At 44.9% G+C, this 23,458-nt stretch overlaps 1 protein-coding gene across 3 annotated transcripts in view; it reads left to right on the top strand.

The window, feature by feature from the left end:
• SV2B (synaptic vesicle glycoprotein 2B) overlaps positions 1-23,458 on the top strand; it is a 92,799-nt gene that overhangs the window by 33,715 nt on the left and 35,626 nt on the right. For 2 of the 3 annotated variants that reach the window (XM_065906453.1, XM_065906452.1), the window contains exons 2-5: positions 3,733-3,913; positions 4,375-4,526; positions 12,541-12,674; positions 14,407-14,496. In XM_065906453.1, the coding sequence (XP_065762525.1) occupies positions 3,733-3,913; positions 4,375-4,526; positions 12,541-12,674; positions 14,407-14,496 (557 nt within the window). The remainder of the gene's footprint in view (positions 1-3,732; positions 3,914-4,374; positions 4,527-12,540; positions 12,675-14,406; positions 14,497-23,458) is intronic. The other variant, XM_065906455.1, reaches the window with a different exon arrangement.

Genomic DNA, 23,458 nt, shown 5'->3' with positions numbered 1-23,458 from the left:
TTCATTGAGGCTCATGGACCTTCCAGTTTTGACTCACAGGCTTAGTTGCTCGGGACATGTGAGATCTGAGTTCCCTGACGAGGGATCAAACCTGCGTCTCCTGCATTGCAAGGTAGATTCTTAATCACTGGACAGTCAGGGATTCTAAACCACTGGACCCCCTTCCTCCCTGTCAATATCTCTTTCTTTATTCCAAGTGTTTACTAACCAGGTATCACGAGACCAACACAAGTCATTTGTTGACTGAATGCGATGCTGGAAGTTCTAGGCAGTTGTTCAGTCGCTTGGTCATGTCCTCTTTGCAGCCCCGTGGACTGCAGCACACCAGGCTCCCCTGTCCTTCACTGCCTCCCTGAGTTTGCTCAAACTCATCGTGTCCACTTGAGTTGGTGATGCCATCCAACCATCTCCTCCTTTGCCACCCCCGTCTCCTCCTGCCCACAGTCTTTTCCAGAATCTAGGCAGGGAGCTGTACTAAAATGAGGCCAGCCAAACTTGGAAGCTGCACATACCTACCTGGGGAAAATAGTTCCCTCTCTGCTCTGGTCTAGAAGCCTGAATGACCAAGCATAAGGAATGATGTAAAACTCCAGCGTGGACTGGTATAATGTAAATGTAAATGTAAAACTGGGCTGGTGGTGACCTCCCAGGGGTCTGTCTGGGAGGGAAGAAGAAGGGCAGGGCATCTCACATGTGGGGCTCTGGCCACGGGTGTCATGTTACACAGGTTGTCTGAGTCTGAGGAAATAGAACCCAGTTCCTTCCTGGGGAGGGCCTGGTCGGGCAGGGGCAGGGTTTGGGGCTTTTCTAATTGGTTGGGGCCTCAGATGCTGGTAGGAAATGAGCATGGACACCAGGCAGAAAGCCAGTCTTGCAGACTAGTGCATCTGGTGAGAGTAACAGGAAAGCTACAGCCCGACCCAGGCACAGGACCCAGTTCATTCTTTTTTAAAATACTTATTTACTTCTACTTTGTTTCTTTTTGGCTGTGCTGGGCCTTTACTGCTGCGCACAGGCTTTGTCTGGTTGCAGCGAGTGAGGACTACTCTCTCATTGTGGTGGGAGGGCCTCTCACTGCGGTGGCTTCTCTTGGTGGGGAGCGCAGGCTCTAGGCAGGCAGGTCGGTAGTGCCCGCACACAGGCTTAATCGCCCCGAAGCAAGTGGGATCTGCCTGGACCAGAGCTCCATCCAATATCCCCTGCATTGCATGTGGATTCTTAACCAGGGAAGCCCCCAATTCATTCTTGATAGAGACGGGTCATGGCCACAGAAGATAGTTTTAAGACATCCTCATCAGTGAGTAAGGCATTGAGACATAACACTCAATGGCTAAGAACTGGGCAAGATTAAGTCTGCCAGGAGCCAGATGCTTAAAGCCCTTGGCCGCTCAGGGCTGAATCAGGCAGATAAACTCAGAGTCTAGTGGGAACACTAACCAGACATCATTACAATACAGCATGACCCAGGCCTGACTGGGTTTGCAAGTCTTGGCTCGTTTTCTCAAACACAGATGTCAATGACCTAATAAAGTGGGAGATTGCTCACTATATTTTCTAAGCTGTGGGCTGGGAAACTGGTAAAATAGTAGTGGAGAAAAATCTTGAGCCCAGGAGCATAGGTACAGCACTTTCCCCTAGACATCGCCATATCTGACTCACTGCAGGTCTTTGCCCAAATGTCCCAGTTCCCCGAGGGATCTCTGAACCATCTTATTTGGAAATGTCACCTCCCACTCTGATTCTCCCTGTCCCTGCCTCTGTGTTATTTTTCTTTGTATCGCTTTCAGCGACCCACTTAATGTATATTTCACTCACTTATTTATCATCATCTCTTTTCCCGACTATAATGTAAGGGTCGTGAAGGCAGGGATCTTCCTGTGTTTGTATCCTGCTGTGTTCCCAGTAATGGAAACATGGGCTAAGTCACTTCACTCATGTCTGACTCTTTGTGACCCCATGGACTGTAGCCCACCAGGCTCCTCTGTCCATGGGATATCCCAGGCAAGAATACTGAAGTGGGTTGCCATGTCCTCCTCCAGGGGATTCTTCATGACCCAGGGATCGAACCAGAGTTTCTTATTTTTTTGCATTGACAGGTGTGTTCTTTACCACTAGCACCACCAAATAGCACTTAACTAATAACAGGCATTGAATGAATGCCTGTAGACTCATAGGTGTGTTTCTTTGACTGATGTCATATGTGGAAGGGAAAAAGGAAATAGCTTATTTCATGGCTTTGAGTTGTGTAGAGGTGAAAAGTGACAAGGCATGTGAGTGAAGGAAATCCTAGTTAGTGAAAACCACTGACAGCACCAAAGTTACCTTTTTTCATCTCATAAAATAAAATAATAAAAGAAGGGAATCTGCCACTGGGAAGATAAAGCAGAGCATACTTCATTTGCTCCTTTTGGGGCCCTCCCTTCAAGCTGATTAAACAGCTAATGAAGATTTTGGCTGTACATGGGCCCTTCAGCGCACATCTGCCTAAATAAAGCATCCACGGGTCAGGAGAAGCTTCCTTTCCGTGAAAGATAAATGATCTTCTTCATCTGATTTACAGTCAAGGTTGAGCAAAGGACACTTACCTGATTTGTATTCAGGATTTCCACTGCATGAAAGACCCTCTCCAAAACTTCCTTCTTGGGTTTAGTAAATAATGTATCAATATACTCTTAGCAACAGTCATTGATAAATAGTAAGTATTCAGTGTTTAGTTGGAAAGAATTATCCGTGTGCTTCTAGAGATCTGCCACCTCTATGAGGATGCTGGTTTCATTGGAATTACATAAATGTGTCTACAACAGTGCATCTATTTATATTCCCATATCTTAAGGTAACTGATGGGGCTTCCCCGGTGGCTCAGTGGTAAAGAATCCGCCTGCTAATGCAGGAGACCTGGGTTCAATTACTGGGTGAGGAAAATCCCCTGGAAGAGGAGATGGCAACCCACTCCAGTATCCTTGCCTGGAGAATCCCATGGACAGAGGAGCCTGTTGGGCTAGAGTTCATGGGGTCACAAAGAGTCAGACACAACTGAGCGACTAAACCACCACCAGGGTAACTGACTGTATTACAAAGCGCCTAGTAGTTACATCTGTTGAAGAAAGGATAGCTCATGGCTGCTCTTTTCTACAATCTCCTGAGAAATCTCAACATTTAAAGTAATTATAGTCCAATAAAAAAAAAAGAAATCTGAACGTTGGTTGTGGCTTGGAAAAGGTCCTTCTTGGGTGTCTAATAAAATAAACCGTCTTGTTGGTAATTGCTCTTGTCACCCTCATTGTGTCTTTTCCCTCCCAATGGTCCCCATGCCTGCCCCACCACACTTTTTCCTGGGAAATCTGTCTTTAAGCACAACCCCACAGGTAAGGACATTTGAGGCACTGCCACTTTTTTGTTTAAAAATAAAAATGACAGAATTTCCTTCAGCTGCACATTACGCATTTCAAAGAAAGGTACGTCAAACCCAGTTCTGGTTGATCTATTTTAGCACGTGTACATATGTGTCAACCTGGTGAGGCTGTTATTTTCTGAATAGCGTTCCTCAGAAGTCGCATTTGTCCAACATGTCTAATTTGCCGCCGACATCTGTCACACTCCACCTTTTATTTCTGTGGCACAGAATTTCTAGGATACATTAAGATGGGTATCGGGGTTTTCTAAAACATCGCACGGTCTCTAATCTCTTGTCTCCTCTCTCCACCCTCCCTTCTCTCTTTCTCTTCCTCACAGGGCTGATAGTCTACCTAGGAATGATGGGGGGAGCCTTTGTCCTGGGGGGCCTGGCTGACAAGCTGGGGAGGAAGCGAGTCCTCAGCATCTCCCTGGCCATCAACGCTTCCTTTGCCTCCCTCTCCTCCTTCGTACAGGGATATGGAGCTTTCCTCTTCTGCAGACTCATCTCAGGCATAGGGTACGTAATCACAGAGGTTCAACTGGCCCCTCCTGCCCCCAGAGCACCCATCCATCCTGGTACCATGCCTCTGAGTGGCCCTCTAGAAAACCTTGAACTGAATTCTGTTTTTAAATTTTTGGCTGTACCTCACAGCATGTGGTACCTTAGTTCCCCAACCAGGAGTCGAACCCATGCCTCCTGCAGTGGAAGGCAGTCTTTACCACTGGACCACCAGGGAAGTTCCTGAATTCTTGTGTGACTTCCAAGATACTGTGTTAAGGTTGAATCTTAGAAAGGGGTTAGGTTGCAAAGTCAGTGTATAAGGTCAAAAGAACCTAACGCTGCCGTAGGCTGGTCTTTTGAATTTACTGGGTTGTTTCACCACTTGGCCCAAGGGTGGGACAAGGCAATTGTGTTCCTGGTCTGACTGTTTTTAGTGTCTAACTTGGTTCTTCCTTTCTGGCATTTTATCTCTGCAGTATTGGGGGTGCTCTGCCCATCGTGTTTGCCTATTTTTCTGAATTCTTGTCCCGGGAGAAGCGAGGAGAGCATCTCAGTTGGCTGGGCATCTTCTGGATGACTGGTGGCATCTATGCATCTGCCATGGCCTGGAGCATCATCCCACACTACGGTGAGTGCAGAGAGCTTCAAATGGCCGAGGGGCCTTGGTTCCCAGACACCTGCATCTGCACAGCATTCCTGTCCTCCGCCTGAATCCCACACTCTCACACACAGTTCCTGTGTACAACCTTGATCTTTCTAAAGAATGTCCAGCACTGGACACATATTGCTAATTTCAGTACACATCTGTCTGGAAATAACACAGTCTACCCTCCCTCTCTTCCTCCCTCCTTTTCTCCTCTCCTCTCTTTTATTTGAAAGGATTTCAACCTTCATATCCAGCCCTCTTCCTCATGGCAAATTAGGCTCCATTCCCTTCTCCAGGGGAACTTCCCGACCTAGGGATCGAACTTGGGTCTCCTGCATTGCAGGTGGATTCTTTATCATCTGAGCATCCGGGAAGCCCTTTAAAGCAGACTTCATCTCCAGTTCTCCTCCTCACAATAAGTTAGGCTCAGTAATTCCTTTTTATAGGTGTTGTAGCAGAGGCCAAGAACCTGGTAACTCAGCCAGATTGATGACGTGGCCTTGGCATGACCTTGCATCCTGACGCCCCCTCCCTCACAGTGCAGTGCTCTCGTGTATTTTCCATTTTACTTACCACTCTCCCTCTTTTGGTTGCAGACACGGAGCAGCCCTTACAGACAAGGTCTTGGTTTCAGCCAAGACAATTTTATTATCTTGGTTAATTGTGAAAACTGGATTTTCAGGACAGAGACTTGACAATATTAACTTTCACTATTGGATTTTATTAAGGGTAAAGTAGGGAGAAGGCAGCAGTTTTGAATTCGATTATGCCTTTGGAGTATCCTGGGTAATGCCATTAATGTCCTTCAAAATTATTTTTGGCACACTGCTGATTATGGGTGTAGGCTTTGCCATCATCTAGAATCCTGCAGACCATAGGGATGAGCAGACACCTACCCCTGAACGTAACCAACACTTCTCTACCCATTCCCCTCCTTGGTGTGTGTGTGTGTGTGTGTGTGTGTGTGTGTGTGTGTGTGTTTATTAAAGTACAGTTTATTTGCGATGTTGTGTTAGTTTCAAGTGTATAGGAATGTGAGTCAGTTATTCTTTTTCAGATTCTTTCCCCATATAGTTTATTACAAAATATAGAATATAGTTCCTATGCTATATAGTAGGTCCTTAATGGTTATTTAATTTATATATAGTAGTGTGTATATGTTAATCTTAAACTTATACCTTATCCCTTCCCCACTATGCCCTTTGGTAACCGTTCATTTGTTTTCTGTGTCTGTTAGTCTGTTTTGTTTTGGAAATCAGTTCATGTGTATCATTTTTAGGTTCTACATATAAACGATATCATAGGATAATTGTCTTTCTCTGTCTTCACTTATTCTGATAATCTCTGGATCCATCCATGTTGCTGCAAATGGCCTTATTTCGTTATTTTTTATGGCTCAGTAATATTCCATAGTGTGGCTTCCCTGGTGGCTCAGTGGTAAAGAATCTGCCTGCAATACAGGAGCCTCTGGAGATGATGTGGGTTTGATCCCTGGGTGGGGAATATACCCTGGAGGTGGGCATAACAATGCACTCCAGTATTCTTGCCTGGAGAATCCTACGGACAAAGGAGACTGGGTGGGCTACAGTCCACAGGGTTGCAAAGAGTCAGACACAACTGAAGTGACTTAGCATGCATGCATGCATTATTCCATAATGTATATCACATGTTCTTCCGTTCAGCTGTCTATGGACATTTAGGTTGCTTCCATGTCTTGGCTACTGCAGTAGCGCTGCTATGAACACTGGGGTGCATGTAGCTTTTTGAATTAGGATTTTCTCTAGATAATGCCCAGGAGTGGGATTGCAAGATCATATGGTAATTCTATCTTTAGTTTTTTAGGGAACCTCTATACTGTTCTCCATAGGTGGATGTACCAATCTGCATCTCCACCAACAGTGTAGGAGGGTTCCTTTTTCTCTTGGCATGCTTGTTTTAAATCTAACCCTCACTGGTGTCTGTTCTGGACTAAGGGAGGCTTCAGCATTATCTTTTTAAGAAGAAGCAATCTTCTTGGATTGGTATAGTTAAGGAGATGCTGGGTATATTACCCTGAGAACCTGATCAACCCTGAAATCTCAGTGGTTTAATACCAAAGACATTTCCCCTCCTTCAAAGCTGGCTGGTCTTTCTGATCGGTGGGCAACTCTGCTCCTCAGTAGTCTTAGGACTCTGGTTCCTCCCAGGGTGTGCCTCCCCTCTTCAGCATGTAACCTACATGCTGGTTCAGGAAAACAGCATGGGCAGTTGCATGTGGGTGCTTTTGAAGGGTAGGGTAGGAAGTGGATCACATCCTCTTTGCTCACATCCCCTTGGCCCCAGATCTGTAATGCGACCACTGGGCAGTGTAACCTAGCTGTGTGCCCTGAAGCCAGAGGAAACGGGTTTGAGACCATATCCCCCTGGATTTTGTATCAGAAACAGAGACAGAAATATGAACAGAAACAATGAAATAAAGAGTCGACATTTTCCAGGTAATTCTGTTACCATAGGCAGTTCTCCCTGGAGGAGGGCATGGCAACCCACACCAGTATTCTTGCCTGGAGAATCCCACGGTCAGAGGAGCCTGGCAGGCTACAGTTCATCAGGTCATAGGTGGACACAACTGAGGTGACTAAGCACGCACACAGGCAGTTTTTCATAATTTTAGATACAAAACTGTATTATTCCCCATATTAGGCTCTGCATTCTACCCTTCCCTCAAAGGCACACTTTAATTATCCAGGCTGTTGGTTACATGGGTCCAAGGAATTGCTTTTGTCCTTGCTATTAATATAATATCATTTCCCCTGGTCATTGATCCAAATGTGTTAACGGTAAGAAGCTATTTCTACATATAAATTGAATTAGAAAAATTTGTTGGGAGGGGAACAAATAGACTCTGGATAAAAGCGGAGTCAAAATAGCAGGGCTGTGTAATTTGGAACAAGTCACTCTAGCTTGTCCAGGCTTGGTTCCTTCATCTATAAAACAAAGGGAGAAAGAAGTGAAGGGAATTGACTCTAGAGATCTGATCTGTGTCAGCCCTAACAGCCAGCAGTTCTTGGGCTGCAAAGAATGTCGAGAAAATTTTGGAGATGATTCTAGTACTTGGGCTGGCTTCCCTCCAAGCTGCACTAGCAATTCTAGCCCTGTTTGTAGACTGCTTGTTCTGTAAGAGATCTGCCCCCACAACCAACCAATGAGCAAAGGTTCTTGGCTTCCCTCTGACTGGATCAGCTTAGGTCATATGCTCACCTCAGCCAATCACTAAACCCCAGAGGATGCCCCCTACTGAGGGTTTCATATACTTCATTCCCCATCCCTAGCATTGGGGGTGGGGGTAGTCCTACCCAAACCACAAGTTAGCAACCCAGTGGGGAAGGACTGGAAAGATTTCGTGAGGTGGGGGAGCAGCCCACAGTAGTCACTACAAACTGTGTCATTTTTTCACTTCACTTTACACACTAACATTTGCCAATGTCTGGGCATCTGGCTTTTAAAGAAGCAATAAAATAACTCAGGTTGGGAACTTGTTGATCAAGACCGAATGGGATGCCCATGGCAGAGGGGCCATAAGGCTGCTGACTGATAGCAGGACTTGTGCTTAAATATCCTACTCCAAATGGACAGGATATTTTCCTATTTGTATGCTTTTGTGGGCTGCAAGGAGATCCAACCAATCAATCCTAAAGGAAATCCATCCTGAATATTCATTGGAGGGACAATATTGAAGCTGAAACTCCAATACTTTGGCCTTCTGATGTGAAGAATTGACTCACTGGAAAAGACCCTGATGCTGGGAAAGATTTAAGGCAGGAGGAGAAGGGGATGAAAGAGGATATTATAGTTGGATGGCTCCACAGACTCGATGAACATGAGTTTGAGCAAGCTCCAGGAGTTGGTGATGGACAGGGTAGGCTGGCGTGCTGCAGTCCATGGGGTCACAAAGAGTCAGACATGACTGAGTGACTGAACTGAACTGAACTGATGCTTGTATGAAATCTGTGGCTTTTACATGCCATTTAAAAATACTAGCCTCTTGGATGATTAGGCTTGAAGGTTTGAAACACACATTTACTTGAGGGCAAGCCATCCTAGAAATATGGTAGACTAAAATCACAGTGTAACAGGAGTGACTATTTATCTTAAGCCTCATTTTTACCAGAACCAGATGTTTTGTCCACAGTGAACCAGTTATTTGGTGATTTTTTTTTAATAGACCTAAGACATTAATCCTCTAACATCGCCTCCACTCAGCAGGGACAAATGCAGGGGTGATCCAGAAAGGAGACTGAATGTTTGTACGTAACTTGTACAAACCATTTAATTGCTTTTGCCAGGATGAAATGATGTGAGGTCTTGGCACCAGGAATTTGGGTGATGGAGTCATTAAGAAAGAAAATTACAAAGCTCAAAATGTTTTTCTGGGAAGTCATGGGCACAGCCCTGAAAAAAGTGGCTATATTATGGAAGATTAATTCCCACTGTAGTCAGCAGCACCAGCTGTTTGTGAGATCCTGATGGAGAAAAAGTAGGGCAAGCTAAAAGATCAGTGAACAGGACAATCCTTGTTTCCTTGTTTCCAGATTAGCAGTTTGGAAGCAGTTTGCTATTTAATTTTATTTAATTTAAGGCCCCAAAGATGTGCCTAAGTACAGGTTACTAAATCACCGTAAAAACCAGAGAGGCATGAGGGAGTAATGGATTTTGGATAACTTGCACATATTATCATTAAGAAAAAAATATCTCTCTGAGGCAGAGTACTTTCTAAAGATACCTGTTTCTGTTCTTCTTCTCTTGTTACCCACCTGAGTTGGATGGCTGTGTGACTTTGATCTTGTTCAACTTTATTTCTAGTTATGCCAGAATGGTTTTTGAACATGAGCTGAGGATGTGGAAATCTTCCTATGGTTTTGTCTTCCTCTTTCAGTTGTCACTCCCAGGAGAAAGGAAAGGCTTTTTAATTAAAATTAAAATAAACAAGCAAACCCCAGTGATATTGGAGGGAGGACGGGCTGTGCATAAAGAGGTTTGATTCTGATTGAGAAGGCTGGATGTATTGTGTAAAAGTGGCCACAGTCCCATGCTTTTCCACCTGGGATTCTCTCTGGCCAGTCCTTTCACTCTGCAAATAGAATTAGAAATATCTGCAGAAACAAGAGATATTAGGAATCTCTGGCAAGTAGGACAAATTGAACTGCAGTGGTGAGTAATAGACTTCAAGACATAAACCTCCCACTCTGGAGTTAGCCATTTAGTGTATTTTTCAAGTAAATGGAAAAGAGATTTTACAGCAGAATAATGTTAACCCTTTGAACTTTAGAAATCACTCTATTTATTTATAAAGTTAGGTCTTTTTAAGAAATGCTATTGGGTGACTTCCTTGGCAGTCTAGTGGTTAAGACTGCCTTCCAATACAGGGGGTGCAGGTTTAATCCCTGGTTGGGTAGCAAAGATCCCACATGCCTTGAGGCCAAAAATCCAAAGCAAAGAATCCATGGACAGTGCACAAGACCCTGATTTGATTCCTGGGTTGGGAAGGTCCCCTGGAGAAGGAATAGCCTTCTCACTGCAGTATTCATGGGCTTCCCTGGTGGCTCAAATGGTTAAAGAATCCACCTGCAATGGGGGAGACCTGGATTTAATTCCTGGGTCAGGAAGATGCCCTGGAGGAGGGCATGGAAACCCACTCCAGTATTCTTGCCTGGAGAATCCCATGGACAGAAGAACCTGGTGGGCTACAGTCCTTGGGGTCACAAAGAGTCGGACACGACAGAGCAACTGAGCACAGCAAAAACAACAGAAGAAATACTGTAACAAGTCCAATAAAGACTTTTTAAGAATGGTCTCCGTCAAAAAACAGAATCTTAAAAAAAAAAACACAACAGAAATGCTGTTGGAATTGTCTTCAGAGTTTGTTTTGAGTGGCTTGAGAGAACCAGTCTATTTCATAACCTTGGCTTTGAAAGAAAACAGTTTTTTTGCTGACCTTTGCTGATATTCACCTATTTTATTCAACATCTTTGGCACTAAATGTCCTGTAACTACTTCTAAACAAATCAAAGTTGCCCTCAAAACAGGTGGGTTATTATTGATTGTTGGGGAGCTTTCACACACAGTGAATCTGTGGAAGTACCATTACCTGCATTCTGCAGCTGTGAAAACTCACCAACATAACATTAACGATGTGAGAAAGTCAGAATTTGAACTCTGACCTATGTGACTGCAGAAGTCCAGGCACTTTCCACTGTGTCATTGTTCCCTGAGACAGGGAAATTTGCTACTTGTAAAGATGTTTGAAATAACATTTTGTAGATTCTGAAGGCAATTTCCAAAAACGAGTTTTAGGAATACTTTGAATATAATGAAAGCTGAGTTGGAGCTAGTCACCTCTCTGTTTCAATGATTATGGAATTCCTTTGAACGTAGAAGCTCAGTTTCTTTTAAAAAAAAAAAATTAGTGTTATGACTGACAGTGGTTTTCAAAGTGTGGTCCTAAGCCCTGTGCTTTGGAATCACCCAGAGCGGGTATCGCTCTTTGACGTGGGTGAGAGTGATCCCCCATCAAAACCCTAGGTCACATAAGGCCCTCCTCTGGCTTTCCTTTGTCTTCCCTGATGGCTCAGATGGTGAAGAATCTGCGCGCAATGCAGGAGGTGCGGGTTCGATCCCTGGGTTGGGAGGATACCCTGGAGAGGGGTATGGCAACCCACCTCAGTATTCTTACCTGGAGAATCCCATGGACAGAGGAGCTTGGCAGGCTGCAGTTCATAGGGTTGCAAAGAGTCAGACAGGACTGAGGGACTAACACTTTCACTTTCTTGAAGGTCACTCTAAGACCAAGTGTCAGAAACTCTGACTACTTTATTTTCAATTGTAGTATAGTTGCTTTACAACGCTGTGTTAGTTTATGCTGTGCAATGAAGGGAATCAGCCATACGTATGCACATATCCCCTCCTTCTTGAGCCTCCCTCCCACCAACCCCCGCCCCACCCTCTAGGTCATCACAGAGCACTGAGCTGAGTTCCCTGTGCTACAGAGCAGCTTCCCGCTAGGTGTCTATTTCTGCAGATGGTGATTGCAGCCTTGAAGTTAAAAGACACTTACTCCTTGGAAGGAAAGTTATGACCAACATAGACAGCATATTAAAAGCAGAGACATTACTTTGCCAACAAAGGTCCCTCTAGTCAAGTCTATGGTTTTTCCAGTGGTCATGTATATATATGAGAGTTGGACTATAAAGAAAGCTGAGTGCCAAAGAATTGATGCTTTTGAACTGTGGTGTTGGAGAAGACTCTTGAGAGTCCTGTGGACTGCAAGGGAGACCCAACCAGTCCATCCTAAAGGAGATCAGTCCTGGGTGTTCATTTGAAGGACTGATGTTGAAGCTGAAACTCCAATACTTCGGCCACCTGATGTGAAGAGCTGACTCATTTGAAAAGACCCTGATGCTGGGGAAGATTGAAGGCAGGAGGAGAAGGGGACGACAGAGGATGAGATGGTTGGATGGCATCACTGACTCAATGGACATGAGTTTGGGTGGACTCTAGGAGTTGGTGATGGACAGGGAGGTGCTGCGGTCCATGGGGTCACAAAGAGTCGGGCATGACTGAGTGACTGAGCTGAACTGAGTGTATATATATCAATGCTACTCTCCCAATTTATTCCACCCTCCCCTTTCCCCTGTGTGTCCACATATCTGTCCTCTATGTCTGTGACTCTGTTTCTGCACTGTGAACAGGCTCATCTGTACCATATTTCTAGATTGCATAAATAGACATTAATACACGATATCTGTTTTTCTCTTTCCGACTTACTTCACTTGGTATGATGGACTCTAGGTTCATCCGTATCAATACAAATGACCCAGTTTCATTCCTTTTTATGACTGAGTAATATTCCACTGTGACTATATACTACATCTTTATCCATTCATTTGTCGACAGACATTTAGGTTGCTTCCGTGTCCTGGCTGTTGTAAATAGTGCTGCATATCTGACTGCTTCTTCACAGGCTGGGGCTTCAGCATGGGCAGCCACTACCACTTCCACAGCTGGAGAGTGTTTGTCATCGTCTGCGCTCTGCCCTGCACCGTGTCCATGGTGGCCCTGAAGTTCATGCCAGAGAGCCCGAGGTTTCTGCTGGAGGTGAGTCAGTGTCCCCACCCCATGCGAGTCCTGCTGTCCTAGCTTCTTGGTCCCAGGTCGGCTTTGACCTGGCCCGTCATTAAACCCATCGTGATGGTGGCCTGCCCAGGATTCAAGGACTGCCAGAGCCGGAGGGCTCGAGCTCACAGAGCACAGAGCAGAGGCACTGCTTCCCAAATCTGGGCAGAGCTGGAGGGCACCCTCTTGAAGATGCTTCTGGTACCCATGCTCCCCAGAGGTCCCATGACCTCCAACGCTGCATGAATGGGGCTTCCCTGGCAGTCCAGTGGTTGAGACAACATGCTTCCAATGCAGGAGGCACAGGTTCAATCCCTGGGCAGGGAACTAACATCCACATGCTGTGAGGCAGAAAACAAAACAAAAAACCCCCAAAGTGAAAAACAAAAAGCTGCATGGAGTTTTTTCCATGCTACTGTGGTGAACTGGGTTGTAGATATCTCCCTGCTCCCCAGCCCTTCAAGATTCTTGTCTTTTCAGGACCTCTCCAGAAGGCTGTTCCTACAGTCCTAAGAGGTTTCCAACTTGATGGTAGTGGTGGAGGCTTTCATGCTTGCAGTGGTCAGATGGGTAGGGCTGGTGGAAGGGCGATAGGACTCCAAGGCTCTTAGAGCCCCAGTTCTCAGCATCCACTCACAAGCTTCCTTCTAACTTTCTGCAGACTTTCTTGTTGAATGTCTTCTTTCATCCCATTGGTTATGGGCAGATGCAGCAAAAATTTTTTTTTTTTTTTTTAATCCAAGCTTATCTCAGAAGCTTTGATGTGTATTAGCTCTCTAGGACTGCTGTAACAAAGGTACACAAACTGAGTGTCTCAGAGCCACAGAAATTTGTTGTCCCCCAGATCTGTTGGCTAAAAGTGCCAAATCAAGGTGTTTGGAGGGCCACACTCCCTCAGAAGTCCTTAAGGCAGAGGTCCCCAACCTCTGGAATCGAGTGCCTGATGATCTGAGGTGGAGCTTATGTAGTGATAATAGAAATAAAGTGCACAATAAATGCAATGCACTTGAATCCTCCCAAAACCATCCTCCGCATCCTGGTCCACGGAGAACTTGTTTTCCATGACACAGGTCCCTGGTGCCAAAATGGTTAGGGACCACTGCCGTAGGGGAACCTTCACTTTGCCTCTTTCAGCTTCTGATGGGTTGCGTACATTTGGGATGCTCCTTGGCTTGCAGCTCTTTCATTCCAATCTGTCACCACAAGGCATTCTCTCTGAGTGCCTCTAGGTCTTCACTTGGGCTCTTCTTGTAAGGACACCAATCATGTTGGATTAGGGGCCCATCCTGCCCCAGTATGACCTCATCTTAATTAATTACATCTGCAGCAACTCTACTTCCAAATAAAGTCACCTTCTGGGGCACTGAGGGCTAGAACTTCAACATATCTTTTGGCATGGGGGACACAATTGAACCTGTTATATGTTGGGTCTTGGCTTTAATCTGGCAGAGACGATCATGGCTCCCACCTGTAGTCTATTCAACCTTAAAACTACAGGTAGTTACTCACAGCCTATGATGATAATAATACCCAGCGTTTACACCTCTAAGGCACAGCCTGATTATCACTTGTCCTGGCTTTTCACAAGCCGTAGACTGTAACGTGTCCATGGCCAATGGCTAAGACTCGGGTATCAGCACCCTGATGTTTCTGTCGGGTTTTCCACCTCTAATTAGCAAAGGACTGTTCATGTCTCTCTCCTTGGTTTTACCAGATGGGCAAACACGACGAAGCCTGGATGATTCTCAAGCACGTCCACGACACCAACATGAGGGCGAAGGGGGCCCCGGAGAAGGTGTTCACGGTGAGTGCATGGTCACCTGTGCCAGCTGGAGCGGGGCTTCTCCTCTTCACTGCTTTGGTTTGTTAAAAAATAATTTTATTGCATAAGCACATCACGGAAAATTTGTCAAAAGGGAAATAAAGCCCCTGACTTTCCTATTACTGCATCATAATTATTTTCATGTTTTGATGGATTCCTTCTTGGTACCACTAGTTGCTCAAAACTAGCAAAGGAAAAAACTAGCTGTATTCGTATGGGGATAGCCAGATGTACATATATTTACATATAAATATGTATTATTTAAGAGCTCTCATAGACATTCTACATGTGTCTAATAGTATTCAGAATCATCTTTTTAAAAAATTATTTATTTTAATTGGAGGCTAATTGCTCTACAATATTGTGGTGGTTTTGTCATACATCGACATGACTCAGCCATGGGAGTACAAGCGTCCCGCAGTCCCAGACACCCCTCCCACACCCCTCCCCTCCCCAGCCCTCTGGGCTGTCCCAGCGCACTGGCTTTGAGTGCTCTGTCTCATGCATCGAACTTGGACTGGTGATCTATTTCACATATGGTAATACACATGTTTCAATGCTATTCTCTCAAATCATCTGACCCTCACCTTCTCCCACAGAGTCCAAAAGTCTGTTCTTTACATCTGTGTCCCTGTTCCTGTCTTGCGTATAGGGTCATTGTTACCATCTTTCTAAATTCCTTGTGTTAACATACCATATTGGTGTTTTTCTTTCTGATTTATTTCACTCTGTATAATGGGCTCCGATTTCATCTACTTCATCAGAACTGACTCAAATGCATACTTTTTTATAGCTGAGTAATATTCCATGGTGTATATGTACCACAGCTTTCTTATCCATTCATGGTCCCGATGGACAGCTAGGTTGCTTCCATGTCCTGGCTATTGTAAACAGCGCTGTGATGAACATGGGGGTGCACGTGTCTCTTTCAATTCTGGTTTCCTCGGTGTGTATGCCCAGCAGGGGGATTGCTGGGTCATATGGCAGTTCTATTTCCAGTTTTTTAAGGAATTTCCACACTGTTCTCCATAGTGGCTGTACTAGTTTGCATTCCCACCAACAGTGTAAGAGGGTTCCCTTTTCTCCATACCCTCTCTAGTGTTTATTATTTGTAGACTTTTTGATAGCAGCCATTCTGACCGGCATGAGATGGTACCTCATTGTGGTTTTGATTTGCATTTCTCTGATAATGAGTTATATTGAGCATCTTTTCATGTGTTTATTAGCCATCTGTACATCTTCTTTGGAGAAATGTCTGTTTAGTTCTTTGGCCCATCTTTTAATTGGGTCGTTTATTTTTCTGGTATGGAGCTGCATGAGCTGCTTGTATATTTTGGAGATTAATTCTTTGTCACTTGTTTCGTTTGCTATTCTTTTCTCCCATTCTGAAGGCTGCCTTTTCACCTCGCTTATAGTTTCCTTCATTGTGCAAAAGCTTTTAAGTTTAATTAGGTCTTGTTTGTTTATTTTTGCTTTTATTTCCATTACTTTGGGAGGTGGGTCATAGAGGATCTTGCTGTGACTTATGTCGGAGAGTGTTCTGCCTATGTTTTCCTCTAGGAGTTTTATAGTATAACATTTAGCTTAAATTTTTTCTTGTACATGTGTATGTGTTAGTCATTCAGTTGTGCCCAACTTTGCAACTGCATAGACTGAAGGGGCAGAGGATCGACCTCTCAGAGAACAGGGTCTCCTCCTTCCTTCTCCCCACCTCCTCTTCCTTTCTCCCTCTTTAGTCCCCTCCCCTATCCTCTCTGTGGAATAAAGCACATTTTTCTCCTTGACTCATGCAAAGAAGGTTATGTCTTTTGAGTCTGAGCCCATTTCCCAGGGATTTTCCCACATGTGAAGCAGTTTATTAATGTACGGTGCTTATTCCACAATAACCCTGAACTCTCCTAAGAGGAGTCTTCCTTGGGTAGATTACTGCCCACTTCATTTGCGTGTCTGTCCCCGTAACTATAAATCTCCCTGACCTTCCACCTCTGTCTTACCTGCTTGTTGCATGCAGGACCTAACACACAGTGATTTTCCTAAGGTTGCCCCTGGAAGTATCACTTCTAAACTAACTGTAGGTTGATACTATGTATAAAATAAATAACTCATGGAAACCTGCTGTATGGCACCGGGAACTCTACTTATGCGCTGCGGTGACCGGAATGGGAAGGAAGTCCAAAAGAGAGGGGATGTGTGTAGACGTGTGATTTCCCAGGTAGCGCTAGTGGTAAAGAAGCCGCCTGCAGTGCAGGAGCTGCAGAAGGCTGGGGTTTGAGCCCTGGGTTGGGAAGATCCCCTGGAGGAGGGCATGGCAAACCAGTCCAGTATTCTTGCCCAGAGAATCCCGTGGACAGAGGAGCCTGGTGGGCTACAGTCTGCAGGGTCGCAGTCAGACATGACTGAAGCGACTTCGCATGCACGTGACTGATTCATTTTGTTTTATAGTAGAAATTAATACAACATCATAAAGTAACTATCCTCCAATAAAAATTAAATAAAAAAAATAAGCCAACCACAGAGTTGCTTGACCCCTTTGTAGAGAAGTGGTCTGACTTTCTCTTTTAACAACCCATTCTAACATAAACAGCTTACTTTTAAGAAATGAGATGTTGGCCTGAAAATTAATCAAAACTCCAAATTCCAAAGGTGAAACTGAGCCCTTACTTCATGAGCAGAATTCCTCATTTCAGGAAGGGTGTGTATGCCCTGGAGGAAAGCTTGGGCAGGAGTCAGTGAGCAGAGGGCTCTGAGACCTGGACTTTTGTCTTTCTCCAACACGTGTGCTGGTCACCAAGTCCTTGGGCATAAACTCTGTTTTCAGTAGTTTTCACCCCTCCACAGGAAAAGGGAATCAGAAAGGTTATGGACTCAGTATTTCCATAACTGATGCCGAAAGCTCAGCTTCTCTGTACACAGGTGCCAAATCCAATCTCAGAGATAGTTTTGGATGAAGTAGAAATGAGTAGCTTTATTGCTTTATCAGGAAAGGGGGGGCCATAGCACGCTAATACCCTCAGAAATGTGTGTCCCAACTTGGGGAAGATAGTGAGAAGTTTCATTGTAATTGCTCAAGGAGGGTGTGATCAGCTCATGGACATTCTTCTGGTGGGTTGGTGGTGAGTTAAGTGGGAGTCAGCATCATCAACCTTCAGGTCCAACTAGTCTGGGGTATACATGCTTGTGAGCAGCACATCATCATTAATAGGTAACTTCTCTCACCTGGAGGGGATTTCAGGATCTGTAAAACAGCTCAAAGATATTATGTGTATCCATTGATGTGGAAACAGGACCTTGCTTCAAGGCTGCACTATTGTTTCTCCCTGATCTCTCATCCCTTGCCTAATGAACGGCTGCTTGGAACTGCCCATTGGAACTCAGGGAAGGTCATGGAGGCTGAATGAAGGCTGTTTCCTATAATCAAAGAAATGGGGGACACAGAAAGACCTTATGCCCAGGAGCCCCACAGGGTCCTACATGGGATCATGCTGACTTGATGATCGTATTAATGATGTAGAAGCGGATGACTGGATGGGGCAGGGGAAAGAGGGAAAAAAGCAAAGGACTGGAAAGAGTTACTAACCTCAGACCGCTGGGCTGTGGCTGGAGTGGGAAGTGAATACTCGGCCCCACTGGATGGGGACCCCTGCTCTGCTCCTGCATGCTGCCCTCCATGGATGTCTCACAGTGAATGTACTCAGGGGCCTGGAGGAAGAGCATCAGGCAGGCTGGACTCAGTGCTCATGGGGAGCCCGGGTGTGGCCCTCCTCACTCTGCCTTTGAGCTGATGGGGTTCAGCATATAACAGTCCCAAATTATGGCACCTCGGCATAGTGTATCTCGTAAGCTGAAGGAGCTGGAGAGAACAGCAGAAGCAGAAAGGTTACTCTGACCTCCCCTTGCTCCCCCTTCTTCCCTGAAACAGGCCATAAATCTCCCACGTGAAAGATGCCTTCCCTGAACCAGGAGGAAAGACGGCGTTGTTCTCAAGAGCTATGGCTGTTGTTCTTCAGACCAAGAAGGCTATATAAACAAACTCTTATCATCCTAATTACTTCTTCACCATTATTCACCCAAATCCCTTTGTTTTGTCTGTTCTTCACAAATTTACTGTTTCTAAGGCTTCCCTGGTGGCTCAGATAATAGAGAATCTGCCTGCAATGCAGGAGACCCAGGTTCCATCCCCGGGTTGGGAAGATCCGCTGGAGAAGGGCATGGCAACCCACTCCAGTATTCTTGCCTGGAGAATCCCATGGACAGAGGAGCCTAGTGGCTTATAGTCCATAGGGTCACAAAGAGTTGGACGTGACTGAGCAAGTAACACACACACACACACACACACACACACACACACACACGCACACACAGTATAAAAGCTTCCTGCATTGGTCACTTCTTTGGGACTTCATTCTCTTGTGAAGGCTCCCACAGATATGTAAAAATTTAGTAGAATGTGGGTGCTTTACTTCTGTTAATCTTTCTCAGCTGTGTTGTCTCAGTTGCAGCACTGGGAATCTTTCAGTTGAGGAATCTAGATCCGTGACTGGGGATCAAACCCAGGCCCCCTGCACTGTGAGCACAGAGTCTCAGCCACTGGACCACCAGGGAAGTCCCTGCTCCTGTTAAATCTGTCTTTGCCAGTTTAGCTTCCAGGCCGAGTCAGGGAGTCTAGGACAGCAGAGGAGAACTCTTTCCTCCCCTGCAGGGCCCTGACTTCACCAGCCCTGTTTGCTGCCTCACAGGCTTCCATAATGCCCCCTGGCAGGTATCCCTAGGACACCTTTGCAAAGGGGAGGTGTTGAAATATTCCCTTGAGAACTGCTGTTCTGCAGGGCTGGGGTGAACACAGATCATATTATCGTTTAGACCAAAGCAAAGCCAAGCATCCTAGTTAATTGTAAATTAGAATAATTGTGCTTGCAGCTGTCAACACACCCACTCCCAGATCCCTAGGGAGTAGGGTGTTTTTTTTCCCCCAAGAGGAAAGCAAAAACAAAATTTGCATTTTTTTGACTGTACCACAAGGCATGTGGGATCTTAGTTCCTCGACCAGGGATGGAATCCGACAGAGCCCACTGCAGTAGAAGCATGGAGCTTTAACAACCGGACTGCCAGGGAAGTCCCACTGAGTGTGAATCATAACGTATTTCCTGATTTGGGGTCAACTTTCCCCTGGTGGCTCAGATGGTAAAGAATCCACCTGCAATGCAGGAGACCTGGGTTCAATCCCTGTGTGGGGAAGATCTCCTGGAGAAGGGAATGGCAACCCACTTAAGTAGTCTTGCCTGGAGAATTCCACAGACAGAGGAGTCTGGTGGGGTCCACGGGGTCAGAAAGAGTCAGAAATGACCGAGCAACTGACACTTTTTCAACACTTCCACTCAGCCTCTTTTGGCTTCAGCTGTGTTCTTGGTCTCCCTGGGTTATCTAATAACAGGAAGATCAGCTCCAGCCAAGAGTCCCATGATGGGGGCCAACTGGGTTCCCTCTCCTGTGTCCCTGTCTGGACCTAGGCCGTAGAGCAATTGCAAAGGCCACACACCCGGGAATGTCAGGGCCAGCTCAGGAGGCTCTGGTGTGCTTACATACTTGCAATTTTAGGAAGAGCACCTATGCTTTTACTAGGTTCTCAAAGGGGTATCCAGCCCAGTCAAGAGTTTAAGAACCACTGTGTTCAAGCTTTAGAAAAACAAAGATGCGCCATCCTGGGCTTGGTGCTGGGGAATTAAAGAACCACTTGTTTCTATTTCAGCGACTGTATTTTCCTGTGTGAATATTCAACCTCACTTCTCTCTTCCTTTGTCTCTTTACATCCTCAGTCCCTTGGTTGAAGAAAGAATTGGAAACACTCTTATGACTAAAGCCTTTTCTCCCTAGAAGAAAGATTTGTTGGAGGAGGTGCTAGAAACTATTTTTGAATTTTTTGAGTAGGCTCTTCCATTTTCTTCTGATTTGGTCTGCTAGCACAAACGTTGATAACTTGGCTAAGAGTCTGTGTGGTCAGAAATCTCCTTAATGTGATTGTTAGTTATAGAATTCAGTGGTTGTCTTAAACATTGATTAAACTGAAAATCACTGTCTTAATGAGTCAAGATTGCTCCTTGGAGCTACCTGCTGACGTTGGACAAATGGACACTTTCCAGGGTTCTTGTGTTGCTGAGTCCAAGCTTGGTCTGCTCACCACATGACAGGTCAATAAATCGGGATATGAGGTGTTGAGGCAAGGAAGAGAGACTTTATTTGTAAAGTTGGGTTTCCAAGAAGATGGTGGACTACCATCTTATTGGGGTCTGGATGCTAGTTTCTTTCATAGAACAGAGCCAGGGAGGAGACGAGGAAGTAAAGTAAAAAGGCCATAAATCTTGCAAAATATCTCCTGGCTTGGCCAACCTTGGGGAGGGAATGTGTTAATTTCTTCTTTCCTGCAGCCATTCACAGGTGGGCAGGGTCAGGGTGTTTTCCTGTGAGCTGAACAAAGACACTTTAGTTTAAAGTCAGGTAAAGGGGTGAGCTTCCCAGCTGGCTCTAGTGGTAAAGAATCTGCTTCCAGTGCAGGAGGCGAAAGAGATGGAGTTTCGATCCCTGGGTTGTGAAGATCCCCTGGAGAAGGAAATGGTAACCATTCCAGTATTCTTGTCTGGAGAATCCCGTGGACAGAGGAGCCTGGTCAGCTACAGTCCATAGGGTCAGAAAGAGTTGGACATGACTGAAGCAGCTTAGTATGTATGCAGAGGGGCAGAGTTGCCTGGGCAGGGAAACGTATAGCTGTAGAGAGCATCCTTTTAGTAACAAAGGCACAGAAGGCGAAGGTCAAAGAAACATATCCAACATGAAGTCAGATTCTGTTCTTCCTTGTTACACACAGCCTTATTCCCACTCCCTATCTTTTTGATTTCCAACAGGAAAACCAGGGATAGCAAGGGAGACCTAATTTCTCTTTTTAAAAAGTTAAGTGAAATCGCTCAGTCGTGTCCGACTCTTTGCGACCCCATGGACTGTAACCTACCAGGCTCCTCTGTCCATGGGATTTTCCAGGCAAGAGTACTGGAGTGGGTTGCCATTTCCTCCTCCAGGAGATCTTCCTGACCCAGGGATTGAACCCAGGTCTCCCACATTGCAGGCAGACACTTTACCGTCTGAGCCACCAGAGAAGTCCCTTTTAAAAAAAAAAATTGAGGTATAATTGGCATGTAGCATTGTATTAGTTTCAGGTGTTCTGTATAGTGATTCGATATTTGTATACATTGCAAAATGATCACCACACTAAGTTTAGTTACCATCTGTCACCACATAGTTATAAATTTTTTTTTCTTTTGCTGAGGACTCAAGATTTACTTTCTTAGCAACTTTCAAGTAATGAATAGAGTATTATTAACTATTATCAAACCAGTCCATCCTAAAGGAAATCAGTCCTGAATATTCATTGGAAGGACTGATGCTGAAGCTGAAACTCCAATACTTTGGCCACCTGATGCGAAGAACTGACTCATTTGAAAAGACCCTGATGCTGGGAAAGATTGAAGGTGGGAGGAGAGGGGATGACAGAGGATGAGATGGTTGGATGGCATTACTGATTTGATGGACATGAATTTGAGTCACCTCCAGGAGTGAGTGATGGACAGGGAGGCCTGGCATGCTGCAGTCCATGGGGTTGCAAAGAGTTGGACATGACTGAGCAACTGAACTGAACTGAACTATTTTCACCATGCAACATTACATCCCAGGACTTATTTTGTAGCTGAAAGTTTGTACCTTTCGACCCCTTTCTCCTGTTTTATCCACCCCTCCCACTACCCTCCCCCCTGGAAACCACTAATCTGTTCTCTGTATCTATGAGCTTGGTTTTCTGTTTTTGTTTTGTTTGGTTGATTCTCCAAATATAAGTGGGATCATGAGGTACTTGTCTTTCTCCATCTGATTTATTTCACTTACCATAAGGTCCTCAAGGTCCATCCACGTTGTTGCAAATGGCAAGATTTTAGTTTTTATGATTGGCTAGTATTCCAGTGTATGTGTGTATGTGTCTGTGTATGGGTGTGTGTGTATGTGTGTATGTATGTGTGTATGTGTATGTGTGTCTATGTATGTGTGTATGTACATGTGTGTATGTGTGCATGTGTGTGTATGTGTGTATGTATGTAGGTGTGTATGTGTGTGTATGTGTGTATGTGTGTGTATGTGTATGTGTGTGTATGTGTGCGTGTATGTGTCTGCATGTGTGTGCGTATGTGTGTATGTGTGTATGTGTGTATGTATGTGTGTATGTGTGTATGTGTATGTTCTGTGTATGTGTATACGTGTATGCGTGTATGTGTGTATGTGCGCGTGTATGTGTGTATGTGTGCATGTATGTGTGCATGTGTGTATGTGTGTGTATGTGTATGTGTGTGTATGTGTGTGTATGCGTGTGTGTGTGTGTATGTGTGTATGTGTGTGTGTTTGTGTATGTGAGTGTGTACGTGTGTGTGTGTATGTGTGTGTGTGTGTGTATCACGTCTTCTTTATCCTTTCACTTATCAGTGGCCACTTGGATTGTCTCCATATCTTCACTGTTATAGTAATAACTGCATTGAAGATGGGAGAACAGATATCTTTTTGATTTAGTGTTTTCATTTCCTTCAGATAAATATCCAGAAGTGGAATTCATAGATCATATGGTAGTTCTATTTTTAATTTTGGGGGGAACCTCCATACTGTTTCCCTTGGTAGCCTTAGCAGTTTACATCCCCACCGACAATGCAGAAGGATTTCCTTTTCCCCACATCTTAATTGACATGTGTTATTTTTCATCTTTTTGGTGATAGCTATTTTAGCAGGTGTGAGGTGATATCTAAGTGTGGTTTTAATTTACATTTCCCTGATGATTTGTGATGGTGATGGTGAGCATTTTTTCACCTGCCTATTGGCTATCTGTATGTCTTCTTTGGAAAACTGTCTATTCAGATCCTCT

This window comes from Muntiacus reevesi, chromosome 15 (genome assembly GCF_963930625.1).
Source record: "Muntiacus reevesi chromosome 15, mMunRee1.1, whole genome shotgun sequence".
Lineage (NCBI taxonomy): Eukaryota > Metazoa > Chordata > Mammalia > Artiodactyla > Cervidae > Muntiacus > Muntiacus reevesi.
This window is presented reverse-complemented; position numbering and strand designations above follow the sequence as displayed.